We start from the raw sequence: 24,704 nt of genomic DNA, 5'->3' as shown, positions 1-24,704 counted from the left end.
GAAAAAATAAATGAGCTAATAGATGTCAAGTGCTTAGGATAGTGCCTTCCAAGCACATGGCAAGTGCCCCACAAACATAAGCAGCTGTTACTATTATTGTTCTTGCTTTTTAATCAGATATATCCTGCCCAGCCCCTAGCGGAGTGTGCCTACGAGCTCTCTGGTGAATGAAAGAATGAACACGTGGTCGTGTGTCTCCTCATCTAGATCATCTCCGAACACCTTCTCTTGGTATGGCTTTCAATCTAAAGCTTCCCACAAATCTCTCCAAATACCACATCTTTTGTCGAATCCCTTCACTCCAACTTTTCATCAACCCTCTGCTAACAAAAGCTGGGAAGTAGAGGGAGGCAAAATACAAAGGAATCATGTAGGGTTGATGAGATTTAGATGACACGGGGGAATTGCAGCAAAGGTCAGGCTTAAAGAATGCCTTCCAAATGCCTTGGCAGGAAATCGCATATATTGATCGTTTTCGATATGTGTAAGAAAACAATGTTTCCAACCGTATGAAAAAGCATTCTGCCCTAATTTCTTTAGCAGACAGAAGGCAACATGATAGGTTCACAATTTAAATTATTTTAAAAGTATTTATTGTTTAATAACTTTTTCTCCTTCTGCCCCACCCACCCGGCCACCCTCTCGTTCTGCATTTCTGATCATCCCAAAAGCTGAATACATTCTTCTTCTCTATGGAGGATGAGAATAAACACTAAAACCAAACACTGGATCAGGCCTTCATCAGGCACTACGTCACTGTGGAGTGCTGGTCTTCAACAAGCATGGCTCTCCTAGGGCTCCACAAGGTAGTCCTTTCTCAAATTCACTGGTACACTCATGGAGTTGAAATGTCGCTGCCCATCTAAATACAGCATGGACTCTGAAACACAAGAGAGAGAACCATGCAGAAACTTGCAGCATCTTAGAAATCATGGTACAAACACAAGACCAAGGGGTGTGCCAAGTTCTCAAGGGAGAGGGCCTCGACTCCTGCCCCTTTCCTTTGGCTGGACCAGTCTGTGACCACCAGTGGCTGCGTGCAGCTGGCACCGGCCCTTCAGACAACAGCCAGGTGGCTCAGAACAGCCCTCAGGGCTGCAGAACCTCAAAAGCACAATCTCCTCAAGATATGCTCTCAAACTAAAAGGCATTGGTATACTTCCTACAACAATTTAAAAAGGCAAAAATTTCTTTACAAGGCCTTGCCTTCATTAGGGACAAGCAGACACTGCTGCTTACCTCCATACGTTCTGGGAAAAACCAAGGGCACTTCTTTTTCCGACATGAACGTGAAATGAAAGACATTGGTGGTCGTATGCTCTCTATTCTGAAGAGAGGCCACTTCACTGTGTACTCTGACTTGCATGTAATTGTCCTGAGTAAAGCAAACCTAAGAGGTTATAGACACGATAGTCAGTCAATTGCATTAGGAAGAGGGGGGAAGGCAGTCATAAGAGAAACAGTGGCTTTAGAATATAAAAACTTCTCCTCTAGGCCCAAATGATTAAAAAATTGTATTTCATCTCTCATCACACACCTACCTGCGAAGAAAGAAACAGCAGTGATCCAACCTCAACAGGTTTCTGAAACATGATATCATCCACTGCTATGACAAACGGTCGGGAACCACTGTTGGGGAGAGGCAGAACGTGGGGTCAGCTGCACAACTCAGATGATCTCTACTTTCTCCCTAACCATCAGCGGAAGCAAAATTTAAATGATCAAAGAATAAACCTAGAGAAGGGGGAAACAATCATACCAGTGAGGAATGGTAAGAGATGCCACTGTGAGCAGTGCCAAAATCACTGTATCTTTTCCCTTCTGCATATCATCACCTCCTTTTCTCAGGAGGTCTTGAATGTACTAACTTACCATGTCAGAGCAACAGCCTTCTAAAATGAAGATCAAACCCAGCTGGTATCAGTGTGGTATTTATTTAAAACCACAACATATTCCCCAGCACATCCAGAATGGTCCAAAATGTCTCATTTCGATGGGGTAGTATAAACTGCTTCTCAAAAGTTAAGATGACCTGAAATCCAACTCACCCGAAGTTACAAGCAGTCGCCCATCCAAGTTCATATGCCTTCCTCATAAGGAAACCGCCAAAGATCCGATTAAAAATGTTCCGCTCCTTTGGACATAAAATAGATATTAACAAATACCAACAAAAGAATTAACAATGCCATGGAACAGAGGTCAGCTTAAAAGTGTGTCAAATCTTAGATGAGTATCATGAATGCAAGTTATCCTATTCAGAAGATTTTCACTAAATTATGATACCTGAGGGTGGCAAACTTCCAAGCTCTTCAGTTTTGAGTTCTCCATCCACATTGCCTTAGGGGGCAAAACTCGACTTCGAAAACTTATAGTCCTGTACAAATGGAGATTTAGTAAACCCTGTTAATGCCATGGTTTCGCTGCTGAAAAGTAAAATATTTGCAAATGGCTTCCAATATGTTCAGGCAGGCGTGGCTCTGGAGAAGGCCAAGGTTTAAATGCTTTCCCAACCTGGAATCTCAGCACCCTAACTTACTTTGGATCCAGCGTGTTAAGAAACATCTCATGTATGGTCGTCCTCTCCTCAGCACTGGGAGCCATTTTCAGTAAGGACGTGGAGGTGAAGGCAACCCTTCTCCCCTTGTTCACTGGAACACGGGACAATAAGGAGCTACAATCAGGAGGGTCACGCTACAGCACTGGGGTTCCTGACCTGGGCTGCCCTGGGCCCTACAAAGGCAATATTTCCAGATTTCAAAAGCCCACTGGAAATTGTACATATATCCCAGAGAAGGCTGCCAAGGCCACAAAAAAACGTCTAGAGATTCTTGGCTTTCAGATGGAAATTATATCAGCTCAGTGTGAGACCACTTATAATCATCCCGACCTAGATCCCCGACCAGCAGTTATTTCATTAAGAAACATTGCCCATTTCATTAAAAACGAGAAAACAAATTACTTCACTTAATGAATATTGTCTCATCAATAAAATTGTTCAAAGTATGGACTCTGGAACAAAAAATAAGGTATTTTTAATTTTAATAAATTCTTGGCATGAGTACGACACTTGACCGGTATGAGGAGTCCGTACATACTCTTAAATAATCTCCTCTGCAGTCTAGTTAACGTGCTTTTTAAATTGGATCTTATTATAAACAAATTAATATACATTCTCCTTGTCTAAAGAGCTCTTCTTCCTCTGGGCTTTCAGGGATGAGTGGATTTACAAATGCAGGCCTAAAGAGAAGAAAAGAATACAGTTTATGATGTGCCATTATCCAACAAAAATGGAAGATGAACAATTACCCACTAGTTTTAAAGTCTTTGCTGTTTGTTTTGGGTAACGCTTACTGACTGCTTCACACACGAACTCTGGAACAATTAGGGGAGCCTTCTGATTATAGACTTATCTGTACACTAGAAAGTTCACGTTATAAAAAGGATACTGCTGCTTGCCAAAATGTTTCACCTGATTCTAACAATGAGGACACAGTCAAAAATAGGTTGTAGAACATTCTACAAGACAATTGGCCTAGACTCTTCAAAAATACCATATCTTAAAAGACCAAAAATGGCAGGGGGGCTATTTTAAAGAAACATGATAACCACATGCAATACATGATCCTTAATTGGATCCTGACTCGGGAAAAGGCTATAAAGGATATTTTAGGGACAACTGACAAAGTTTGAATATGGATCATATATTAGAAAATCTAATAGTATCACTGTTAAATTTCTTGGATATAATAAAAGCAGTGAGGTTATGTAGGGGAATTACCTTATTCTTAGGCCATACATGCTGAACTGTTTATGAGTGAAGTCTCAAACTCACTTTCAAAGGCTTCAGAGAAACAAATATGTATACATGTGTATTTATAGAGAGAGGGCGAGAGACTAAGCCTGGTGGTAAAATGTTAATTGGTGAATTCAGGTGAAGAGTATATGGGTGTTCATTGCATTATTCTACTTTTCTGTAGATGTCAAATTTTTCAAAATAAAAAACTGAGATAAAAGGGACAGTACTTCACTGTGATAGAATCCAAAGGTTTGATGAAACAACAACGGAAAGAAAAGAACTGAAATGGCACCTTGGAAAATGGAAATGCATCGGCTGGGAGAGAAACTTCAAGTAATGCCCCCCCAGCGCTGGAAAAGGAGCCCCAGGCCAGCCAGTAGGAGCAGAAGGTCAGCTGGGGCTGGTGGGAGGAGCTAGAGTAGATGAGTGTATTCTTCGCTCAGATCAGAGTCATCAAGGTATTTTCTATCTTAATTCGGTTTTCCAAGTCAGCTTTCCATGCAGTGGAAAAGATTCTCACTGTCGACTCCTAACTCACGTTTCTAATACAAATTAGACCTCCCATAGGCCTCTAGACTCCGTCCTATACAAACAGCAATCCTGTAATATTCCCTTCTACCCCACTCCCACAGTCAGTTTTCTCAGTTGGAATGCCTTGGGTGTAACTGTTGTTAGGAAGCAAGAATTCAATTTAAGAGAAAAAAGATAAAGTATAAAGCCAAATAAGTTCAAGTCTGTGTGGTTAAATCTGACTTCGAAATGACAGTAAAATGTATGAGGTTATTTGCTTGCTTTTTAACATACATCTTAGCTCTGTCCACTGAAAAGACCCCAAATCAATGACAAACTAGTAAAAATGTATAGTTCTGGTGCTCAGATTTGGCTCTCTAAATACCAGTCCCCACTAAAAGGAACCCCAGGACTCCTTAGAGAAATGGCTAACTCCAGGTTTGGGGCAGAAATGTATAAGATGAGCCAAAAAAATTTTTTGCACCAGAGAACAGGAAGGTATCAGAGACTAAAGGGGAAACGTCAGAAGAGCTTATTACAGGAGCCAGCTTAAAGGAGCTCCCACTGACCAAAGACAGTAAACTCTGAGCATCAAGAAGAACAACAGCTGCAATTTATCGAAATATATGTACTATATTAAAATCCATGAATTCACAATGATACTTTTTTAAAAAGCCAAAAAAGTAGAAAAACCATGTCATCACTAGATAGTAAACCAACTTGTTATTCTGAAAATATGTACATAAAGGGCAAGAATGAAACATTAATCCTGACTTTCCTTTACAAACCAAATTCCCTATTGATAAGGGAAAGCTCTCCTTTACAGAACTCCAGCTAATAAATGTAGAAGGAATGACAGTATTTGAGAATCATTTTACACCCCCTAATGATTAGAGCAATGATCAGCAATCGACATTAAAAGCACTGGAGGAAGACTGATGGGGAACTAGCTATTCACAGGATGAAAAGTATACCTTGGATACACCCTGCACTGTACTACACCCTGTAGATTATTGCTGATCATAAGAGGATAAACTGAACTTTACAATGGAAAGATCAGTCTGTCACCACTTGAAGCCACACATCAATCTTAGCATCACTAAGAATGGGACAATCTGTACCTCCTAATAAGATGCAATACGAGATACAACAGCGCCACCTACGAACTGCTCTCACCAATTATGTTGAACCCGAATCTGATCAAGGCTTTAGCTCTAACTTCAGCTTACAGAAAATACTAAGGATAGAGAAACAATTCAAAAAGAAATACCATGAGGATGCGATGAGACAAATCCAGAAAGGTGGACATTGTACAGAAGAACCGATCTGGCCTTTCAAGGAGTTAATGATACGAACAATAAGGGGGCAGTGGAGAAACACATCTATTCTATTCTATTAAAACAGCCTTAAGAGATCACACAACTCGGTGAGTACACTAAAAGCCATTAAATTGCACACTTTCAATGGGTGAATTGTATAGTATGTGAATTATATCTCAATAAAGCTATTAAAAAAATAGGCTTAGGAGACATAAAAATCGAATATAATATGTGGACCTTGTTTGGATCCTGATTTGAACAAATCATTAAAAATATATTTTGGGGAAACTGAATATGAACTGATTATTAGCATATATTAAAAACATACTATTATTTTTGTTAGGCATGCTAATAGTAATGTAGTTATTTAAGAAAATATCCTTATTTTTTTTTTAAGATTTTATTTATTTATTTTTCCCCCCAAAGCCCCAGTAGATAGTTGTATGTCATAGCTGCACATCCTTCTAGTTGCTGTATGTGGGACGCGGCCTCAGCATGGCCGGAGAAGCGGTGCGTCGGTGCGCGCCCGGGATCCGAACCCGGGTCGCCAGCAGTGGAGCGTGCTCACTTAACCGCTAAGCCACGGGGCTGGCCCAGAAAATATCCTTATTTTTAAAGAGATGCTAAAGTATTTAGAGGTAAAATGTCATTATGTCTGGGATTTAGAACATTATAAAGAAAATGATATACTTAAAAAAACGAACCAAATACAGCAAAAATGTTTAATCTCTTAAGTCTAGGGGATGGGTATATGGAAATTGATTATAGTCTTTTCTCCAGTTTTATGTATCTTTGAAATTTTTCAAAATAAGGAATTAGGAAAAAATAGCAATTACCCTTTATTTTCAGAATCACGAGCCACCATTACAAATGTTGCATCCAAAACAGGACAAAATTCATCGCCATGTAACTAAAGAACAAAGGAAAGAAAACATAGATGTAAGAAATGCATTTACTGGGAAGACCTACTCCAGTTCTAACAGATATCCTGCATGCTTTGAGAAAGGCTGAAATTAGAAAAAGAGGAGAAGGGCATTCATTAACCACCATCTGCTGAGTTGCCCAGCCTGAGTTGCCAGGCACAGAACTAGGCTCTGGGTGGGAATGGCAGCATGACCAAGGAGCCTGTGGTCTAGCAGAGGAGAAAGACACTCAAAAACCCAAACGGTGCACCGTGCAAGAAGTGCTGGGACGAATATGAACTATGGGCTTTAAATCTGTGCATGACTGGGACGCAAGGGCCAGGGTCACAGAGGGACCTTCTGCCCCATCATCACTTAACTGTCCGCATCATGCAGAATTCAGGCCGTCTTCAGGCCCACCGGTCCTCATGATGGCCCACAGGGCCAGGTGGACCTCCCACCACTCTCGCTGACATTAGTAATTTCAGGGAGCTTCATTGTGGCGACTGCCAGCATATGTTTACGTCTCCCTAGCCAAGCACAAGGGCTCCCAAGAAGAGATAAGATCAGTGACAATTCTGTGGATTAAGCTAAATATTTACAGTGCACAAGCCTTTGAGGTTTTAAGGTGCTTCTTTATCCTCTAGCAGCCTGTACTTCCAGAAGTCATATCATAGTCTTACCATAAGCTGAGGGTATATTCAGTTCCCTCCTCAACAAACCTCATCACTAGTCCTCACCACTACTGCCTGCTCACGCCCTTATCGCCTTCCCCCTCGATTTTCTCCTGGCATCTGCTCTAAGCCTGTTGGCACTGTATATAAAGCCCTCCACAACAGAGCCCAGATTCCTCTCCAGTTGTTCACCAAACACTCCCTCATACCTGCACCTTCTTCCCTAGCCACAGCTAACAACTTGCAGGTCCTGGAATGTACTATGCTGTTGAATGCCCGCCCCCCTCCACATCTTTGCCTGATGCCTTCCTCACAGCCGCATTCCTCAAGACACTCCTCCCCTCCCTGCCCCATCCCTACACCCCAGGCACAGCTCATCATTCCCTCCTTTGCCACCTAAATAGAAACAAAGTCCTTCCTTGACAGTGATTCTCAATGTAAGAGTGGTGGATACCACCCCAGTAGGGGGCATCTGGAAATGCGTAGGGCTGGTTTTGGTTATCACATGACTTGGGGGACACTACCAACAGGGACAGGGGTAACTAGGGAGCTAAATGCCTCAAAATGCAGGGGACAGTCTTGCAGAAAAAAGAACTTTCCCACATACAATGCCAACAGTGTCCCTGTTGAGAAATACTGCATAATACTTAATATACTATATCATAATCATTTATTTATATGGCTGTCTCCCTATTACACTGTGAGCTCCCTAAGGACAAATAGCATTTTTATGCACATTTGTATCCCTAGCACTTAGCACAAACACTGGCAGCTGGCAGATACCCGATCAATGACTGCCGATGAATGAACTGAGGCAGGTAATTATTGAGCACTACTAGAATGTAAATTCCAAGAGAATGGAACTTCTCTGTGTTGCTCACTGCTATACACCTAGCACAGAACAGGCACTCAAAAATAATTGCTAAGTGAATGCTAAATGAGTGAATGTCAGGGAGCAGGCTAGGGGACTCACACCCAGATCCTGTTACTAAGGAGTACGTAGTCTAGTAGAAGAGAAAAGACATGTGTGTATGCAGCTCTGTGGGGCAGAGATTAGCAGGTGCCAGGAGAGAGAGTCAGAGAAAAGGTACTGAGGAAGGAGTGATGGGGAAGGAACAGGTACCATGAGCTGGGAGGATTGGGGAAGGATTTGAGCATGAAGTGACCCAGAAGCACAGGTGGAATGTGGACACGCAGAGCCAGAGCACAAGGATTTCAGGTAAAGGAAAAAGCATAAGCAATGATACTCATCCACTGACTTACTGCTTAAATTATGGTTTATTATAATGAACATCTACTAGTGCCAAGCATCAGGAATGCAAAGATGAACAACTCCCTACTCTTGGGATGCTCAAAGTGCCCAGCGGTGAGCTCTATGAAGGTATATAAATGGTAAGTGGGAGGGAACATAGTTGAAAAGGTAGATTGGAGCCAGTTGACAGAGCACTTTGGATCCTAACTAGTCAAAAGAGTTTAGACTTTAATCCACAGATAATGGTCACTGAAGGCTTTTGACAAGGGAAGCAATGTGATTTAAAATCGGCTTTGGGAAGATCTATTTGGTAAAAATGTGTAAAATTAACAGAAGGAAAACAGACTAGAGGCAGGCAGGCTAATTAAAAGGCAGTTAAAGTACTCACACAAGAGGCAGTGAGGGCTTGAATGAAATACAGGGGCCAAGGGGACGGGGAAGAAAAGGACTCTGGTGAGTTACTGTGGGTGATGATTTCGCAAGACTTGGCAAAAGGCTGCATGGGAAAGGGAAAAATTAAAGTTATCACAAAGGTTTGGAGCTGGGGGAAACTGGAGGAGGATCAGGATTGGAAAGGAAGCTGATGCACTCAGTTTAGAACACACTGGACTTGAGGCAGCAAGAGCATATGTAGGGAGAGAGCTATAACAGGCACTCGGAAAGCTGAGTCTGAAGATCAAGCCTAGAAGAGAGATTTGGGACCATCTCAATAGTAATGATAATAAATTAACATACTGCCAACATTGACTAGTGGTTACTGTGTGACATGCACTGTACCAAGTATTTCACATGACTGGGTTGTTTCTTCATTTCACCCTAACCACACCATATAACGTGGTACTATTACTGTTTCCATGTTACACTGAGAAAACAGAGGCTCAGAGCAGATAAGTAATATACCCACAGTCACATGGCTAATAAGCAGCAGAGCTTGGATCTAAACTTACACGTACCCACACCAGAGGCAGGGCGCTTATCGCCAAGCTCCCTCTCTGGAATAGGAAGGGTCACTCAAGTCATGAGTTATTAGTCAAAATGGCCAATGAGAAATGCAAATTTCAAACAAGAGTGTGTACTTGTCTGACAGTGATTTTCATTAACTCTCTCCTCCCAATAATTTCTGTATCTCTTTTTCAACCTGTTTGTCCGAGATTCAGAATGTCAAGATTCCCTAGAAAGTAGGTCCTGTGCCAGAAATCTGCTCTGCGTGGCACTGAACAGGCTAGGAATCAACCGTGAAGATTAAAAAAGAATGTGGACAAACCATAGCAGCGCCTCCAACAACTTTCTTATGTTTTGTTTTAAAAACAGTACTACTGTCAGTTACAGCAACAGTGGGAGTTAACTATTTTTACAAATAACTTTAATTACTGCAGAACAAGCTTCAGACTTTTCCCAAAAGGCAAAATGCTTCCTAATTCCCTAACAGAAAAAATGTATCTGAATAATAGACCTACTGAATACACTGGCATAACTGAATAAGTCATTCTTAAGAAGTTTTCACAATGAAATCTTGGACATACTCTGAATTATTTGATTTCTGTGCTAATATCTTCTTTGAGGTACTTTTTCTTTTCAAATTTCTTCAATATCTTTATAACAGCTATTCGGAGTTGTGCTCATTAGAGGGGCTGCCTCTAACTGCTATAATAGTCTAAGTGACTATTATGGGTTGAATTGTGTTGCCCAAAAAGATATGCTGAAGTCCTAACCCTCAGTACCTTTGAATGTGACTTTATGTATTTGGAAATAGGGTGGCTGCAGATATAATCAGTTAAAACGAGGTCATACTGGATTAGGGTAGGCCCTTGTCCAATATGACTGGTGTCCCTATAAGAAGAGGAGAAGAGACATGGAGACAAAGACACACAAGGGAAAATGCCATGTGATGATGGAGGCCGGAAACTCCAGTGCTGCAGCTACAAGCCAAGGAACACCAAGGACTGCCAGCGAACCAATAGATGCTAGGAAGAAGCAAGGGAGGATTCCCCCCTACAGGTTTCAGAGGGAGCATGGCCCTGCCCAGACCTTGATTTTGGACTTCTAGCCTCCAAACAGTGAGACAATTAATTTCTGTTGTTTTAAGCCACCCTCTTTGCGGCACTTTGTTATAGCAGCCCCACGCAACTAACACAGTGACCAATCCCATTCATGCCTAACATAACTAAGACTTTTGTGAAATTCTCTGGGGCCAAACCACAAACAAGCACCTTAACATGGAGCTGTATATGATTTGAAAGTAATAAACACTAAACATAAACACCATATAACATGTCAGTCTTTGTCCAGGAGGAGAATATTAATAACCCACCATCTATGACATAAACTGTCAATTGTTTTTCTAGAAGTGATGAGCTATACATCTGTCTACGCATAGATAGGGAAATAAGCTTTTCTTTCTGGTTGTATTGGAACAACTGGGCAATCTTTGGGTACATACACACCTGGCACATTTTCATCTTTACTTCCATGGAAGTCTTCCCAACCCAGCTCACATGGCCACTGAACTTGATGTCGTGTTCTGGGCCTAAGCTCGTCTTACACAAATCTGCAAACCAGAAAATCAGAGTCCAAACCATACCCAAAATTTTCTGTACTGTAAATGGACAATTTCATTTGAAATTTTGGCGAATTCCACTACATTTCTTTCTTGTCCTCAAAACTAAAGATAGGGGCCAGCTCGGTGGCATAGTGGTTAAGTTTGCATGCTCCACTTCGGTGGCCCGGGGTTCATGGGTTCGGATCCAGGGCGTGGACCTACACACCACTCATCAAGCCATGCTGTGGCAGCGTCCCATATACAAAATAGAGGAAGACTGGCAACAGATGTTAGCACAGGGCCAACCTTCCTCACCTAAATAAATAAATAAATAAATAAATAAATAAATAAATAAATAAATTTTTTTGACATCCAAAAGAAATTTGTATGCCTTTTTGAAAAATGTAGACAATGCAAAGAATATAAAAAACAAAACTGGAATCATCCAAAACCCTTTCAGCCAAAGAAAATTACAACAAATATCTTGGTATATAGCATTCTATATATTTTCATATGCATATTTACATAAAAATTCCCCATCAAAGGAGAATATTTCCTCTAATCTCAATAATATCTTGTAGTTACTAAGAATTCTAAGTATGCATAGAAAATAATATCACTTACCAATCTTGTCCACCTGGGCTGTAACTATTGATAAAGGAGACATCTTAGCTGAATGAATTTTGGTGTGCATGTAGCAAATAAGAACTGTAAAAAAAATAGAAGAGAACCAAATACAGGAAAAGCAAAATTATTTCTCAACATTTACAATTTACTCCCTGAAATCCACAAAAAGTCTTATCTTGTTTTGAAGACCCAACCCCCTATATCCCACTAGTGATCTCATCCAAGGACCAAAGACTTTTATACATTAGAGATTTAGAGATCCTCCAATCTGACTGCCTCCTCAATTTTAGATTTGGTAAGGAAACTGGAGCCCAAAGCCCCAGCCCACCAGAATGGCTTGTCACCACTCTGCAGAGACACAGTGCCTAAATCAGAAAAAGACCCCACCACAAGCCTGACAGCATCAAACAGCTTCAGAAAAGAGAAACAAATCACAAGGACTCAGCTACCTGTTTTCCTCCTCTTTCCTAATCATGAAGCAATTATTTTGCTCAGAGCTATCCTCCTTCCCCATAACACCCTCAGCTCCTATGCCACCCTGCGGTTGTCTCTATGTTACCACATTTTAACAAGCATTATTATATGCACCAAGCATGGTTCTAAGCACCTTACGAATATCACCTCATTTAAAATTCTATTATACTTTTGTGTTTAGTGGCCTCCCTACTGCCCCCAAGATTCTTTCAAATTTGTATCATCAACCCTCAGGATAGGATCTGTGCTCAATAAATATTTGTTGAATGACAATAAGTCCTTTCATCTATGCACCTGCTAAAGGATATACTAAGGGAATGAGAGGTTAAAGGCAATAAATTCCATTTAAAAGGCTCTGTGGTACCCAGAAAAGAAATCATATGCATCTGACCTATGGCAATGTTAGTGGAAATGAAGAGAAAAGATCCAAGAGCTAAGAAGAAGGTAGACTTGACAAGACTTGAATAAACCCAGGTTTCTAGCTTGCATGAGTGAAGATAGTGTACCATTCACTGAAAAAGAGAACACAGGAAGGGCAGAATGAGCTGTTTTCAACATGTTGAATTCGAGAAGCCTATGGCACATCCAAATGAAGATGTCCAGTAGACAGGAGGACAAACTGGTCTGGAACTCAGAAAACCAGCTCAGGAAATGTGGGGCTTCATAAGTATTTCACATACTGATAGCAACTGAAGCACTGGGAATAGGTGGGATTATTCACGGAGAATGTGCAGATAACACCCCCAAAAAGAGCAGAAGACAAAACCCTAGGGATAACCGACACTTAAGGGATCAACAGAGAAAGAGGAACCTACAAAGGAGAGTGGGAAGGAGCAACCAGAGAGGCAGGAGGAAATGTCACCAAAGCCCGAGGATGAGCTGACAACATTAGGAACCGCAAAGGGGTCAGGAAAGCCCTGAGAAGTATCCATTACTTCATGCAATAGGGGGGCCAATGGTCAGCTTGACAAGAGCAGTTCAGTGGCATGGTGGAGCAGAACGGGAGACTGGGAACAACAGAAGGTCAAGATACAGAGGTGATGAGAGCAGATAAATTTTTCCAGTTCTTTCCAGAAAGTTAGCTCTGAAGTGAGGGAGAAAAACAGTTTGAGAATGTTATAAGAGCAGAGGATTTTACCTATTTTTCATTTTAAGATGGAAGAGCCTTGAATAAGTTTACAAGTTGAGGGAAAAGTGAAATTGAGAAAAGGCTTGAGAAATGAGGGAGAAAACATATGTGATAAGGCAAGATCCTTAAAGAAACGGAAGGACTAGAATCAAGTGAACAGGTGACAGAGACTGACCATCAACAGGAGGTAGTGAGAAAAAAAACAAGGTAGTGGCAGAGGAGTTTATGTATTCAGGGACACCTAAGTAAACCCAAGTCAAGTGTGTGGATGTGGGTGTGTGTGCGCACGCAATCTCATGAAAAGCCAATAAGAATTTTTAACCAGGTTTATTTAATCTGGAGAAAAAGTAGCTAGGTGTCAGCCTAACAATGGAATTGTGTCTATATTTAAAAAGTTATTAGAGTCTTTCTTCAAACACTTTCCCAACTGTTTAGTCCAAAAGTCATTAGGTAGGAGTAAGCAAGGTAGCCTAGAATAGGGTGTTGGAGCCCAAGGGGTCAGGAGGACGTGCAGAGAGGGGACAACAGCGATGGCCCAGCATATTGCAGCTTGAACACAATGAGAAGGGTGACCCTGCAGAATGGAACCTGGTATGGGGTAGAACCCCAGTGAGGTGAGGAAGTGTCCATGAGGGGTTAGGGGTGACAGCAATAGGAAATTGGCTACAAACAGGGGAACTGATCAGTAATAAGTAAATGTATTAAGGATAATGGAGCCAGCTGGAGAAGGGAATTACAAATATGAAAAGGGAGGAAATAAGAATGAACCCTGTGGTGTTGAACTAGACTTGGAGCTCTCAGTGTGAACCCAGGGTTTTCATAAATAGAGAAAGAGATGATAGGTAGATAGGTAGGGAGGAAGGGAGATAGATATAGAAATCAACATAGATGTAAATGTATGTGTATGTACATATATTCCCGTGTTCATCCACTGAGAGGGCATGGGAAAAGTGATACCCCAGCAGCGATGACCACTCCCAGCACCTAGATCTTGGTTGCTAAATATCATTCTCCATTAAAAAGAACCAGGGCTCCTTGGACATTTGGCTGATTCCAGGACCAGACAGTGAGGAAGTGCTCAGAGAATGACGGGGACACAAAAAAACACAGAAGCCAGACTGAAGGGCTGGGACAGTCCTGGGACAATCTGAACACCAAAATAGATGATAGGAACATATCATAACACATTCAGTAAAATAGGAATCCCTGAGTCCATGCTGATTTAAAAATAATAAGTTGAAAGTGTAATGAGGAATGGGATATTTACAAAGTCTCAAAGTACCTCCGTACAAGGGACTTATTAATTACAAAGGGGAAAAGAGTAACTTTACAGTGAAGAAGCCTAGCAGACACTATCTTCATCAAGTAATCCAAGTTAACAACATCAGTAATGGGACAAATTAAAATTATGTGCCACTTCATAAGATGCAATAAGAACATAGCATCTCTTCTGTGACATTCCTGCCAAAGATGCATGTCCCGAATCTAATCATGGGGAAGCATCAAACAAACCCAAATCGAGGGACTTTCCATGAAAACACCAGCCTATAACATGCAAAAGTGTCAAGGCCATGAAAGTTAAGGAAAGATCAAGGAACTATTCCTGACACAACAACAAAATCCAACATATAATTCAGAATTGGATTCTTCTGCTATAAAGGACCATTGGCAAAAGTTGACTGAGGTCTGAGGATTACACAGTCTAACATACCAGTGTTAATTTCCTGATTTTGATGGTTGTATTGTGGTTATGTAGGAGAATGTCCTTGTTTGTAGGAAATACCCATGAAAACATTTGGAGGTGATATGCATCATGTCAGCAATATACTCACACACGATTAAGGAAGAACAATTCTTTGTACTATATTTGCAACTTTTCTGTAAGTTTAAGGCTGTTTTTAAAAAGTTAATGGAAAGAAGGATTAATCAGATTATAACTCCATTAAATAGGAATCTACACTTTAGGTAAAAAAATTATAACAACAGAGGTAGTAGACGCCCTTCTTTTTTCTGATCTTTTAGAATATCCTCATCTGTGTAGCCATAGGATTCAATGTACAACTGTAAATATCTATTTAGAAATACAAAAATAATACCAGTACCTCCTAAGCTGTCAAGATCCTCAAGAATCCTTCCAAATCTGTGAAATAAATAAAACTGTAATTAAATGAAAATCAGGATGATCTCTCTTTAAAAATAACACATTTTGAGGTGATGAAAATGTTCTAAAGTTGACTGTGGTGATGGCTGCACAACTCTCTGAATATACTAAACACCACAGAATTGTACACTTTAAGTAGGTGAATTGTATGGTGTGTGAATTATATCTCATAGTTGTTATTTTAAAAGGACATAAATGAAAACAAATAAATAACACAAATAAAAATAGTGCTGTGTTACCTTATGGTGTTTTGAACAGTCAAATATTTCTCTCGTAATTCAGGCTGACTGCCCAAAGGCAGGAGAACTTCAATGTAACTGTCTTTCATTCTCCTAGGTGGCAGTCCTTTCTGAGACTTAGCCAAAAAACTGTGAAGTAATTTTCTTTCCTCCATTGCTTTCACATGGTCTCTGAGAAGAAAGGATGCAAAGCTTCATGAAACACAGGAGCAGTGCTATCCCACAATCCCAGTGACATCCAGGCCAGTCAGACACCACCAAAGGAGGAAAGAGATGGTCTGCACCTACCTCATCTCCTCCTTCCCTCCCTTCCCACCTGCCACTTGGGGAAATTAAAAATTTCTATTAAAATTTCTTAGGCTTCTAAATAAGAAAAACATACTTAAAAGTGATACAGATACACCCAAATGAACCATATACTCACCCTCATCAAAAAGTGTATTCAAAGAACAGAATAGTTGAAATCAAATTAAAAATACAGAGATAGATACAATAGTATATATATATGAGCTAAAGAACGACATGGCCACTGAACTCCAGATTCCCATTTCTCACCTTGATAATTCTCGTATTCTCTGTGCCTCAGCTCTCTCTCTCTGCCTTCAATTTCAGGAAAGAGAGACAGAGGAGGAAAAATGGAGTCTATCCAAAAGAAGTATGGAAGGCAGAGCAAAAGATAAAGAGGAAGAGAACATAAAAAGGAGACAGAAAGGGAAGAAAAAGAAGAGATGATTAAGGTGGAAGAGAAGAGAGAGACAAGGGGATAGGGAACTAAAATGTTGATAGTATTATTAATTAAGATGTCTTTCTAAGCTTCACTTATGAAGTATTATTGCCAAAAAGTATTATAGCCTACAAAAGATATACGGAATAGAGGAACAAGTTAAATGGCATCAGGTAAATCCAGAATGTGAAACATTCTACAAGACAAGCTTGGCCTCTTTAAAGTCAAGCTCATGGGGAAAAGAAGGAGGAAGGGATATTATTCTGGATTAGGGGAGACTAAAGAGTCATGACAACTGAATGCAATACACAATCCTTTATTGGATCCTGATGTTTTTTTAAAAAGCAATAAATGACATTTGGGGGACAGCTGAGGAATTCTGAATATGGATGAGTAATATACCATTAGGGAATCACTATCAATTTCATTATGTCAGAGAATGTCTTTGTTGGCAATACATGACTGCTGATTTTGTTACACAGGAGAATGTATTTATTTTATCAGAGATGTATGCTGAAGTGTCATGATACCTATAAGTTACCTAGAAATAGTTCAGCCAATATATGTATATTGGCAAATCTGGAAAAATGTTAATAAGTATCCAATCCAGATGGTGGGGACATAGGTATTCTTTTTTTCTACTTTTCAGTAAACTGAAATTTTTCATACAAAGAGTTAAAGAGTCATTAGATAATTTCTATACCAACAATAGATTATTGTAGTATGTCTAGTGATCACTTGTGCTTGTTCTCTTTATCTCATTTTAGCTTCAAATTGCTGTGCACCAAGAGGGATATTATCCTATATTACAGCAGGGAAACATTGAGAAAAAGAGAAAGGTTGTATGGGAGACCTGGTTAATTGTGAAGTGACAAGAAGCAATAAAGGAGTCAGGTTGCATGAAATAGAAAAACCAGGAAACCTCGGTTCAAGTCCCAAACTCTGATACTTAATCGTGCAATCTTTCTGAGTTTCAGTTTCATCATATGTAAAAAAGGGATAGGAACACAGGCCACAAGCATGTCACAAGTTTGGCTGAGAATCAGTGAGTTAATATACCTGAATGCACTTTGAAAAATGTAGAGTACCTCAAATTATTTTATGACAATGCATCAACTGACGAGTATGTTGGAATGTTGATCTCCTCCCCCAAGTAAAAAACCTCTCAACCCATTTCCCAACACAGAGCCCCTCCCACCCCATGCCTACAACGGCACCATCAACTGAGCCTAAATATGGCCTAGCATACCACTTTAGGGATGAAAGAATGAACAGAAGAGCACCTACCTCCAGTCTGTGGATACTCCTACTATCTCCCGCAACTTATCTCGAACTGAAACAAAAATAAAGAGGTCATTCCATGAAAGAAAAAGATGTGAGAACCAGATTATGGCAACAAGCTCAAGAACTATGAAAAGCAGTTCATGCACTCAAAGGCTTTAAAGACCCATGAATTTCCATTTAATGCCACAACAGCTCAGGGAAGGGATCAGGCCTCTGCTTCCTGAAAACTTGAAACAACTATTGTCTCCTTAGTGCAGAAAAGAATACCCCCGTGCCAATCACTGGGGTTTATATAAACAAACAAAAATGGATAACTCCAGTTATTCATCAGATGGGGCTGTATCAGTGTCAGGAGGAGTCCCTTTTTGATGGAGATACTATGAACAGAATCCTGCCTATCTTCTTATAGGCAGTAGTAGATCTACTTACTTAGTTCAGGGACTAACACTAATATCCAAATCTGAGTCTCATTCTAATTGATTTCTCATATATTTATACTATCCAAATTGTTAGAAAAGTTTAAGCCAGAAAAATGAAGCAAAGACGTAAACCAAGGAAAGGCAAAGAATGCAATTTAATTTTAGTTAATGCTCACTGCCCAAAAGTGCAAGAAGGAATTAGTGCGAAAAAAAACTTAAGCACTTAAAAACAAAGTTGATACTAATTACCACACACACCATGATTCACATGTATAGGTGAACATGCTATATGGATAAAGGGAAAATAAATTACACAAAGAGTACTAATTAAAAAGTAAAAACTAAATCTATAGGATTTCAAAAAATGAGTTCAGTTCATGTGTTTTTTCTAGTATTTTAAAATATATATTCCAGTTATAGGAAATTAACTATAGCAATCCTTGGTCCTTCAGTAACTAATTGATCAAAACCAAATATGGTTAGATTAACATGCACTTTGACTGTCATGAAAACATGGTTGATTTTTCTATCAAACAATTGTTATATACCATAAATTTGGTGCAAACTCTAATTATAATTAGATCATAGAGAACTGCAAAAAAATAACTATTAGTAGATAAGTCTTATTTCTGATTTTTTTTCCTCCTGAGTTTCCTGGATAAACGAATGGACAGAAAGTATCCTAAACAGTACACAGAATACTGATGCTCGCTGACATAAAAGGATTATTACTAGTTTTGTCAGTGTAAGAAGACATGCAGGGCCGGCCCCGTGGCTTAGCGGTTGGGTGCGTGCTCTCCGCTGCCGGCGGCCCGGGTTCGGATCCCGGGTGCGCACCGAGGCACCACTCCTCCAGCCATGCTGAGGCCGCATCCCACATACAGCAACTGGAAGGATGTGCAGCTATGACAGACAGCTATGTACTGGGGCTTTGGGGGAAAAATAAATAAATAAAATCTTTAAAAAAAAAAAAAAAAAAAGAAGACATGCAGGTGCTGAGGGCCAGGAAGGAAAGTAGGATTTTAAATTATATATATATATACACACATATATATTTATTTGGACCCTTTAAAGAAGCCACAATTTTAATTATAATGAATACTCCTAAATTGATAAAGACATCCATAGTTTGCATATCAGATTAGTAATTGAAATTAACTTCAATTAGGCATAGATTAACAGGGTCCCTCTAACAAAACTACAGACTAGGAGCATTTAGTTGGTACAACTGAAGGGCCCATCTCTCATTTATGCATTAGGTCTCTTTTTTCCATGTCTTCCCCTTTAGTACCTACACCCAGGAAATCATTTAATTAAAAGAGCTCCGTCCCCAAGACTCCCAGGCACCAAAGCTCAAATTCTGAATGTGACTTTTACCCAAAGCTGTCCTGGTCATTTTGTAAATGAGAAGTTTATGCAAGACCTACCTTGAGTATGCCTCATGTGCCCTACACTATCTATCTATACGCCTCCCAAATAAAACAGGGTATTTCACCACCTAGGTCTAAAAGGTCAACACCCATGCTTGCCTTCACGAATGTGGAAGACTCTCTGTTTCTCGGAATTCTGGGATCCTTGAGTCAGTCCTCTGCCAGGAGTAAGGAGCCCCTTGCTCAAGGTACAAAGCCTACAAAACAAAATAAAACACACTTAGCGTAGGTTCATGGCTTCTTCCTCAGCAACCCCAAAGACCTGTGCCTCCTCTCAGAGCACCTGGCTGTCCCCCCTCCCAGAGCACCTGGCTGTCCCCCATCCTTAGTACATATTGTCTTGTAGGAGTCTGAACCTGTTTCTCAAGTGTATGTATATTTGTATATGAGGCTACTCCATAAATCATCTAGCTACAGTAATCATTTCTTAAGAGCAGAATTAGGTAACTATCTACAAAATCAATAAAATATATAAACCAGGATTAATGGATTTATTCTTGCTCTTTTTATTTTATTAGCTTCAGAAGCCTAGAATCGATTTGGAAAACAGCTGAGTAAATTAATTATGAACATTTACTTTGTTCTTTGTTATCACACCATATTCCCTCAATAAATAAGCTAAACCCAATTATAAGTTAATCAACTTTGAAAATAGAATTAACCCTTTCTAGACTCAAAGAGAGTACTTATTGGACTTAGGGAGAAATTTCCTACTCCCTAATGGAATAAAATAAAAGCTATTTACCCAAATGTGCCTAATCTATTCTCCCAAAATAAGCTGTTGAAGTTGATTTTGGTTCACTATTGCTTAAGTGTTGACTCCTAACCACACACCATCCTAGTGGGGATAACACACATATAGTATCAGGGACAAATGGACCTGTTGAGAGCACAGTTGAAGAATGAAGAGCGCAGGAACCCCAAACACTATTACTCATTCTAGCTCAAGCTACCAGTAAATTCTTACTAGATAACGCTGGGACAAGTGATGACTAACCTCTCCGCCAAAAAGTATACTTTTAATTTTCTTTAGAGCCCAAGTTTACTATAGATTTCTCTTCTGAAGTACAACATTCGGGAAAAGCCTCTCAGTAAAAATAGTTGGTGAAATCTACATGTAGTCTTGACACTTGTGCTGCTAGAACAAATCCTTGTCATTTCACCAATCAACTAATCTAACTACAAAGAACACACAAATACAAGCACACGCTCACCGGTCAATGTAGCTCCTTAGCCATCCAGTCATCACACTGGCTATGATGCAGTCCCTGCTGGTCCACTAAGACCAGAATGCTTGCTGGACCGTTGGGGTTTTGGGTTTTGTGTTTATTCTTCAATCACATAGCTAACAAGCCTCTATCTTACATATTTTGGATTTATTTTTTCACAATAAATTTTCCATTTCTGTATTTTTATATGCAGATATTTCAGTCTTCTTGTTCTTGACCTTCTAATTTGCATTTTCTCAGAATGTGATTTGAATTTGTTTTCCCTATTTCATTTGAAGTATTTTCTGTAGGTTCAAATCCCTTACTGAAGGAAACAGAGTATGTAGTCCTTCATTCTGCCATCTCAGAAACTAGCATTCTGCAACTGACCATATCAGGTTTTAAAAAGCACACTGGAAAAAGTGAGTATCTTCCATTGCTACTATGAGCTGAAAGAGCAAAAAAATCATGCCCTCAATACATTACTTAGCAATTATAATAGATGCAGTAGATCTACCCAATGTAAGAAATGGGATCTAACTCTGAGTGGCTAAATATTTTGAATACTCCTCACAAACTAACAGGAGCTACATAACCAATCTCAAATATTTGGGGTAAATACACATATAACAAGTATTTTGTTATTACCCTAAGAAGCAGCACTTTCCGAAGAGTGATAAAACCATTCCATCCTGCCTGTGTGAGAGGCAGTACAGTACAGAGGTTAAGAGCCTGACCATGCTGCTTGTTAGCTCAGTGACCTTGGGCAAGTTACCTAACCTCTCTGAGCCTGTTTTCTCATCTGTAAAATGGGGAGAATTATAGAATTGTCATAAGGATAAAGAAGTTAACAAACGTTAAACCCTTAGAAGTGTGCCTAGTACACTGGCAAGTCCTCAAAAAACTTTAGCTATTATTATTCCAGAAAGTCATGCTTCTCCAAAGTCTCCCCTAAAGGTCAAACAGTAAGGACCAGAAACTTAGAAAGCAGAAGCCAGGCTCCATGATGGACCACTTCTGAATGGAGAATCAAATGGAGATAGGAAAGGAAGGAGTTAATGAGTACTAGAGAGAAACATTTGGGTCAATTTATTTGGAAAACTGTGGTCCTGCAGCCCTGTTCTTTGCATGCTGCCTTAAGAAATTTGGAAAATATCCCTGTAGCACAACAAAGGCGTAATTTGCACATTTTTAAAAAAAATTGTTGGGCCGGCCCCGTGGCTTAGCGGTTAGGTGCGCACGCTCCGCTGCTGGCGGCCCGGGTTCGGATCCCAGGCGCGCACCGACGCACCGCTTCTCTGGCCATGCTGAGGCCGCGTCCCACATACAGCAACTAGAAGGATGCGCAGCTATGACATGCAACTAACTAGTGGGGCTTAGGGGAGAAAAGGGGAAAAAAAAAAGGGAGGAGGATTGGCAACAGATGTTAGCTCAGAGCCAGTCTTCCTCAGCAAAAAGAGGAGGATTAGCACGGACATTAGCTCAGGGCTGATCTTCCTCACACACACAAAAAAAATTGCTGATTATACTTATCATGTATCAGTATAATAAGTTTCTATCATACTGTGAACATTCAGCTTATGGTAACTCTTCACTACAATTTGGTATCCTATCTACTGATAATCTGATGAAAACTGTGGACCCTCATGCCAAGGGGGAAATACATTTTCACTGACACAAAATGGTATATACTATTTCAGAAGTTCACAGACCATGCCATTTTGACATCACCATGGGCCCCTATATTAAAGAAATTCTGATTCAGACCAACCTCCTGAAGAAACTGAGGCCCAAAGAAATTAGGTGACTTTTCCCCAGTGCCAGTCAACTGGCACACTGGATAGAGCCCGGTTCTACTGATCCCCTCCCCATACATACCATACACACACACACACACACACGCATGTGCAGGCAAGCTGCTCTTTTCATAACCTCAGGCTTCTTCCCTTTAATGCAGCACTGAGGTGGAGGAGGTGGGATAATGGTTTAATCACTACCCAACACCTCAGTACCTCAGGGTTACTGACTTATCCTCTGATGATTCCATGATTGAACCTTTCCAATTAAAGGAGACCAAGGAGCACAACCTCTCCACGGCTTGCCTAGGGAGTCACAGAAGTCACCTGAACGTGGGAACACAAGTGTCTTGGCTCTGTCCTGGGACCCAAGCTTAGGGTGAGTGTCCAGGAAGGTTTCAGTGCAATAACAGGCAATGCAAGTCATATGCCCTACACTCTGGAGAAATGCCTCAATTTAGAGACTAAACAAATTCAGGTGACTCTTTTGTGAGTCCGGGGAGGAAAAAAAAAGAAGCTATAAAGATTGCCCACCAGTCAAATAACCTAGTCATCTCAGACAGTCTGTATCCATTTATGAACTCTCTCTCACTAGACACTGACGGAGTACCTGCTTAAGGTTCAATAGGACTCACAAGAAAGGAACGCAGGCATATGGGAGTTCAGTGCAAAGAGGACTTCCAAACAGGGAAGAGGAGATCAAGGTTTCCTGGAAGAAGGCACATGGGCAAGACCACGGAGCTTGTAGAAGGCCTTTCGCATCACTTCCAATGAAAGCTCAAGCCAACTGTGGCCCTTCTCATAACGACTTTCAACCTGTCTTCAAATACTGTAAGGAAGCTTTTATTTGTTAAGCGCTATAAACAAGAGAAAGAGAACCCTTTTCAACTAACAGCCAAGTCCGCTGGGACAGTGAGAGAGGCTCAGGATCCCCAAGAGAACTGATGGGATCCGGGTCAGGCAGAATTACATTACTGCGGGCCACACGGGGGGGTGGGGGTGCAGGCGCACCTGTAGCGGGGTGACTCCAGGAGGTGGAACACGGGTGAGCCGGCTGGGACCCAGCCAGGCAGAAGGAACTTAGAACAGCTGGAGTGCTCCAATGAAGCGGGGTTGGGGAGAGTCAGGCACGCCCTGGACCCTAAGGCCGAGGCCTTAACTGGACAAACGGGGATGATGACATATACAAAAAGGCAGCCTCTTTGTCCAAGTGGTCCCATGAAAGCCCCTGCTCCACCTCGCCTTACAGGGCCTTGCTGCTCATTGAAGGTCAAGTTCCAATCAGCACCAGGGGCCCTAGTCACACAGTCCTGAGGTCCTGAGAGCCCAAGAGGCACCCTGCAATCTCTGCCCACGTTACAAAACACTTAAGTCAGAGTCCAAGTAGGTCAAGCAGTTAACCCAAAATCCTCTCCAAATGAGGGGAAAGGGCTGGAAAAGTATTGTGGCACTCTAAACACTAGTTTTCTGACAAGGGGCTACCCCAAAACCACACCCTTGAGGAGCAAAGAAAAAGGAATTTCAGGGAACAGCCAACTTCCTCCCTTCGAGTGCCGCTTCGCTGCTATAGCTGCTGCTATAGCTAGCTCCGTGCCAGCAGACGCTAGGGAGGGGGATGCGGTGCCCCACCCTAGGCCGGCGGGCTCCGTCCGGGCGGGGTCGCAGTAGGCGGGCGCCCTTTCCCACCGGGGCCCACATTCTGCCCAGATGCCCACGGCAACAGTCCCCCGCGACGGCGGCCCACTCCTTCCGCCCGGGCCCGCTAGCAGCGCAGAGGGCGGGCATGGGCGGCCCTCGGCCCGCGCCCCGCCAGGCCGCCGGCTACCTACCGCAGCGCCGCCTGCCTCATCACGCTCTGCTGCCCCGCACGCGACAAGAGACCAGGGCCCCGTGCTCCGCTCAGCACAGAGAGGTTGAGGCAATGGAAAGTGCGAGTGGGAGTGCGAGAGCGAGCGCGACCGCCAGCGCGCGGGACTAGACCTCCCTCCCCACGACCGCACCCTCGCGGAGAAACCGCCGGGAGGCTAGGGGCCTCCGCGCCGCCCAGGGGCGGGGCCGCGCTGCCCGGGGGCGGGACCGCGAGCCTGCAGCCCCGCTCATTGGCGGGAAGCTGCAGTCCGTCTCTGTGGTGCTTCCCACTCAATCAGCAGCGCGGGCTGTGGGGCTAACTGGAGGACCGGCCTATCCCCGCCGTTGTTGATTAAGCGCCCCGCGCCGCACT

At 41.6% G+C, this 24,704-nt stretch overlaps 1 protein-coding gene across 2 annotated transcripts; it reads right to left on the bottom strand.

The window, feature by feature from the left end:
* Nucleotides 1–612: 612 nt before the first annotated feature.
* On the bottom strand, nucleotides 613–24,497 carry ACOT9 (acyl-CoA thioesterase 9). Of its 2 annotated transcripts, none has more exons than XM_004435201.3 (15): nucleotides 24,313–24,497; nucleotides 19,579–19,676; nucleotides 17,634–17,679; nucleotides 15,623–15,793; nucleotides 15,325–15,362; nucleotides 11,617–11,700; nucleotides 10,898–11,001; nucleotides 6,462–6,535; nucleotides 3,170–3,237; nucleotides 2,537–2,648; nucleotides 2,284–2,374; nucleotides 2,049–2,134; nucleotides 1,542–1,629; nucleotides 1,240–1,390; nucleotides 613–880 (listed from the first exon to the last, which is right to left on the bottom strand). In XM_004435201.3, exons 1-15 carry the CDS (start codon nucleotides 24,330–24,332, stop codon nucleotides 792–794), a joined length of 1,320 nt encoding a protein of 439 aa, XP_004435258.1. In that variant the 5' UTR covers nucleotides 24,333–24,497; the 3' UTR covers nucleotides 613–791. The 2 variants fall into 2 exon arrangements, with proteins under 2 accessions (XP_004435258.1, XP_087283388.1); XM_087427262.1 differs by lacking the exon at nucleotides 24,313–24,497 and adding an exon at nucleotides 23,119–23,244.
* Nucleotides 24,498–24,704: the final 207 nt, after the last annotated feature.

The sequence above is a fragment of the Ceratotherium simum genome, chromosome X, assembly GCF_057802395.1.
Source record: "Ceratotherium simum simum isolate JZ-2026a chromosome X, ASM5780239v1, whole genome shotgun sequence".
NCBI classification, from domain to species: domain Eukaryota; kingdom Metazoa; phylum Chordata; class Mammalia; order Perissodactyla; family Rhinocerotidae; genus Ceratotherium; species Ceratotherium simum.
The sequence above is the reverse complement of the archived record's forward strand: the minus strand, read 5'-3'. Positions and strand labels throughout refer to the sequence as shown.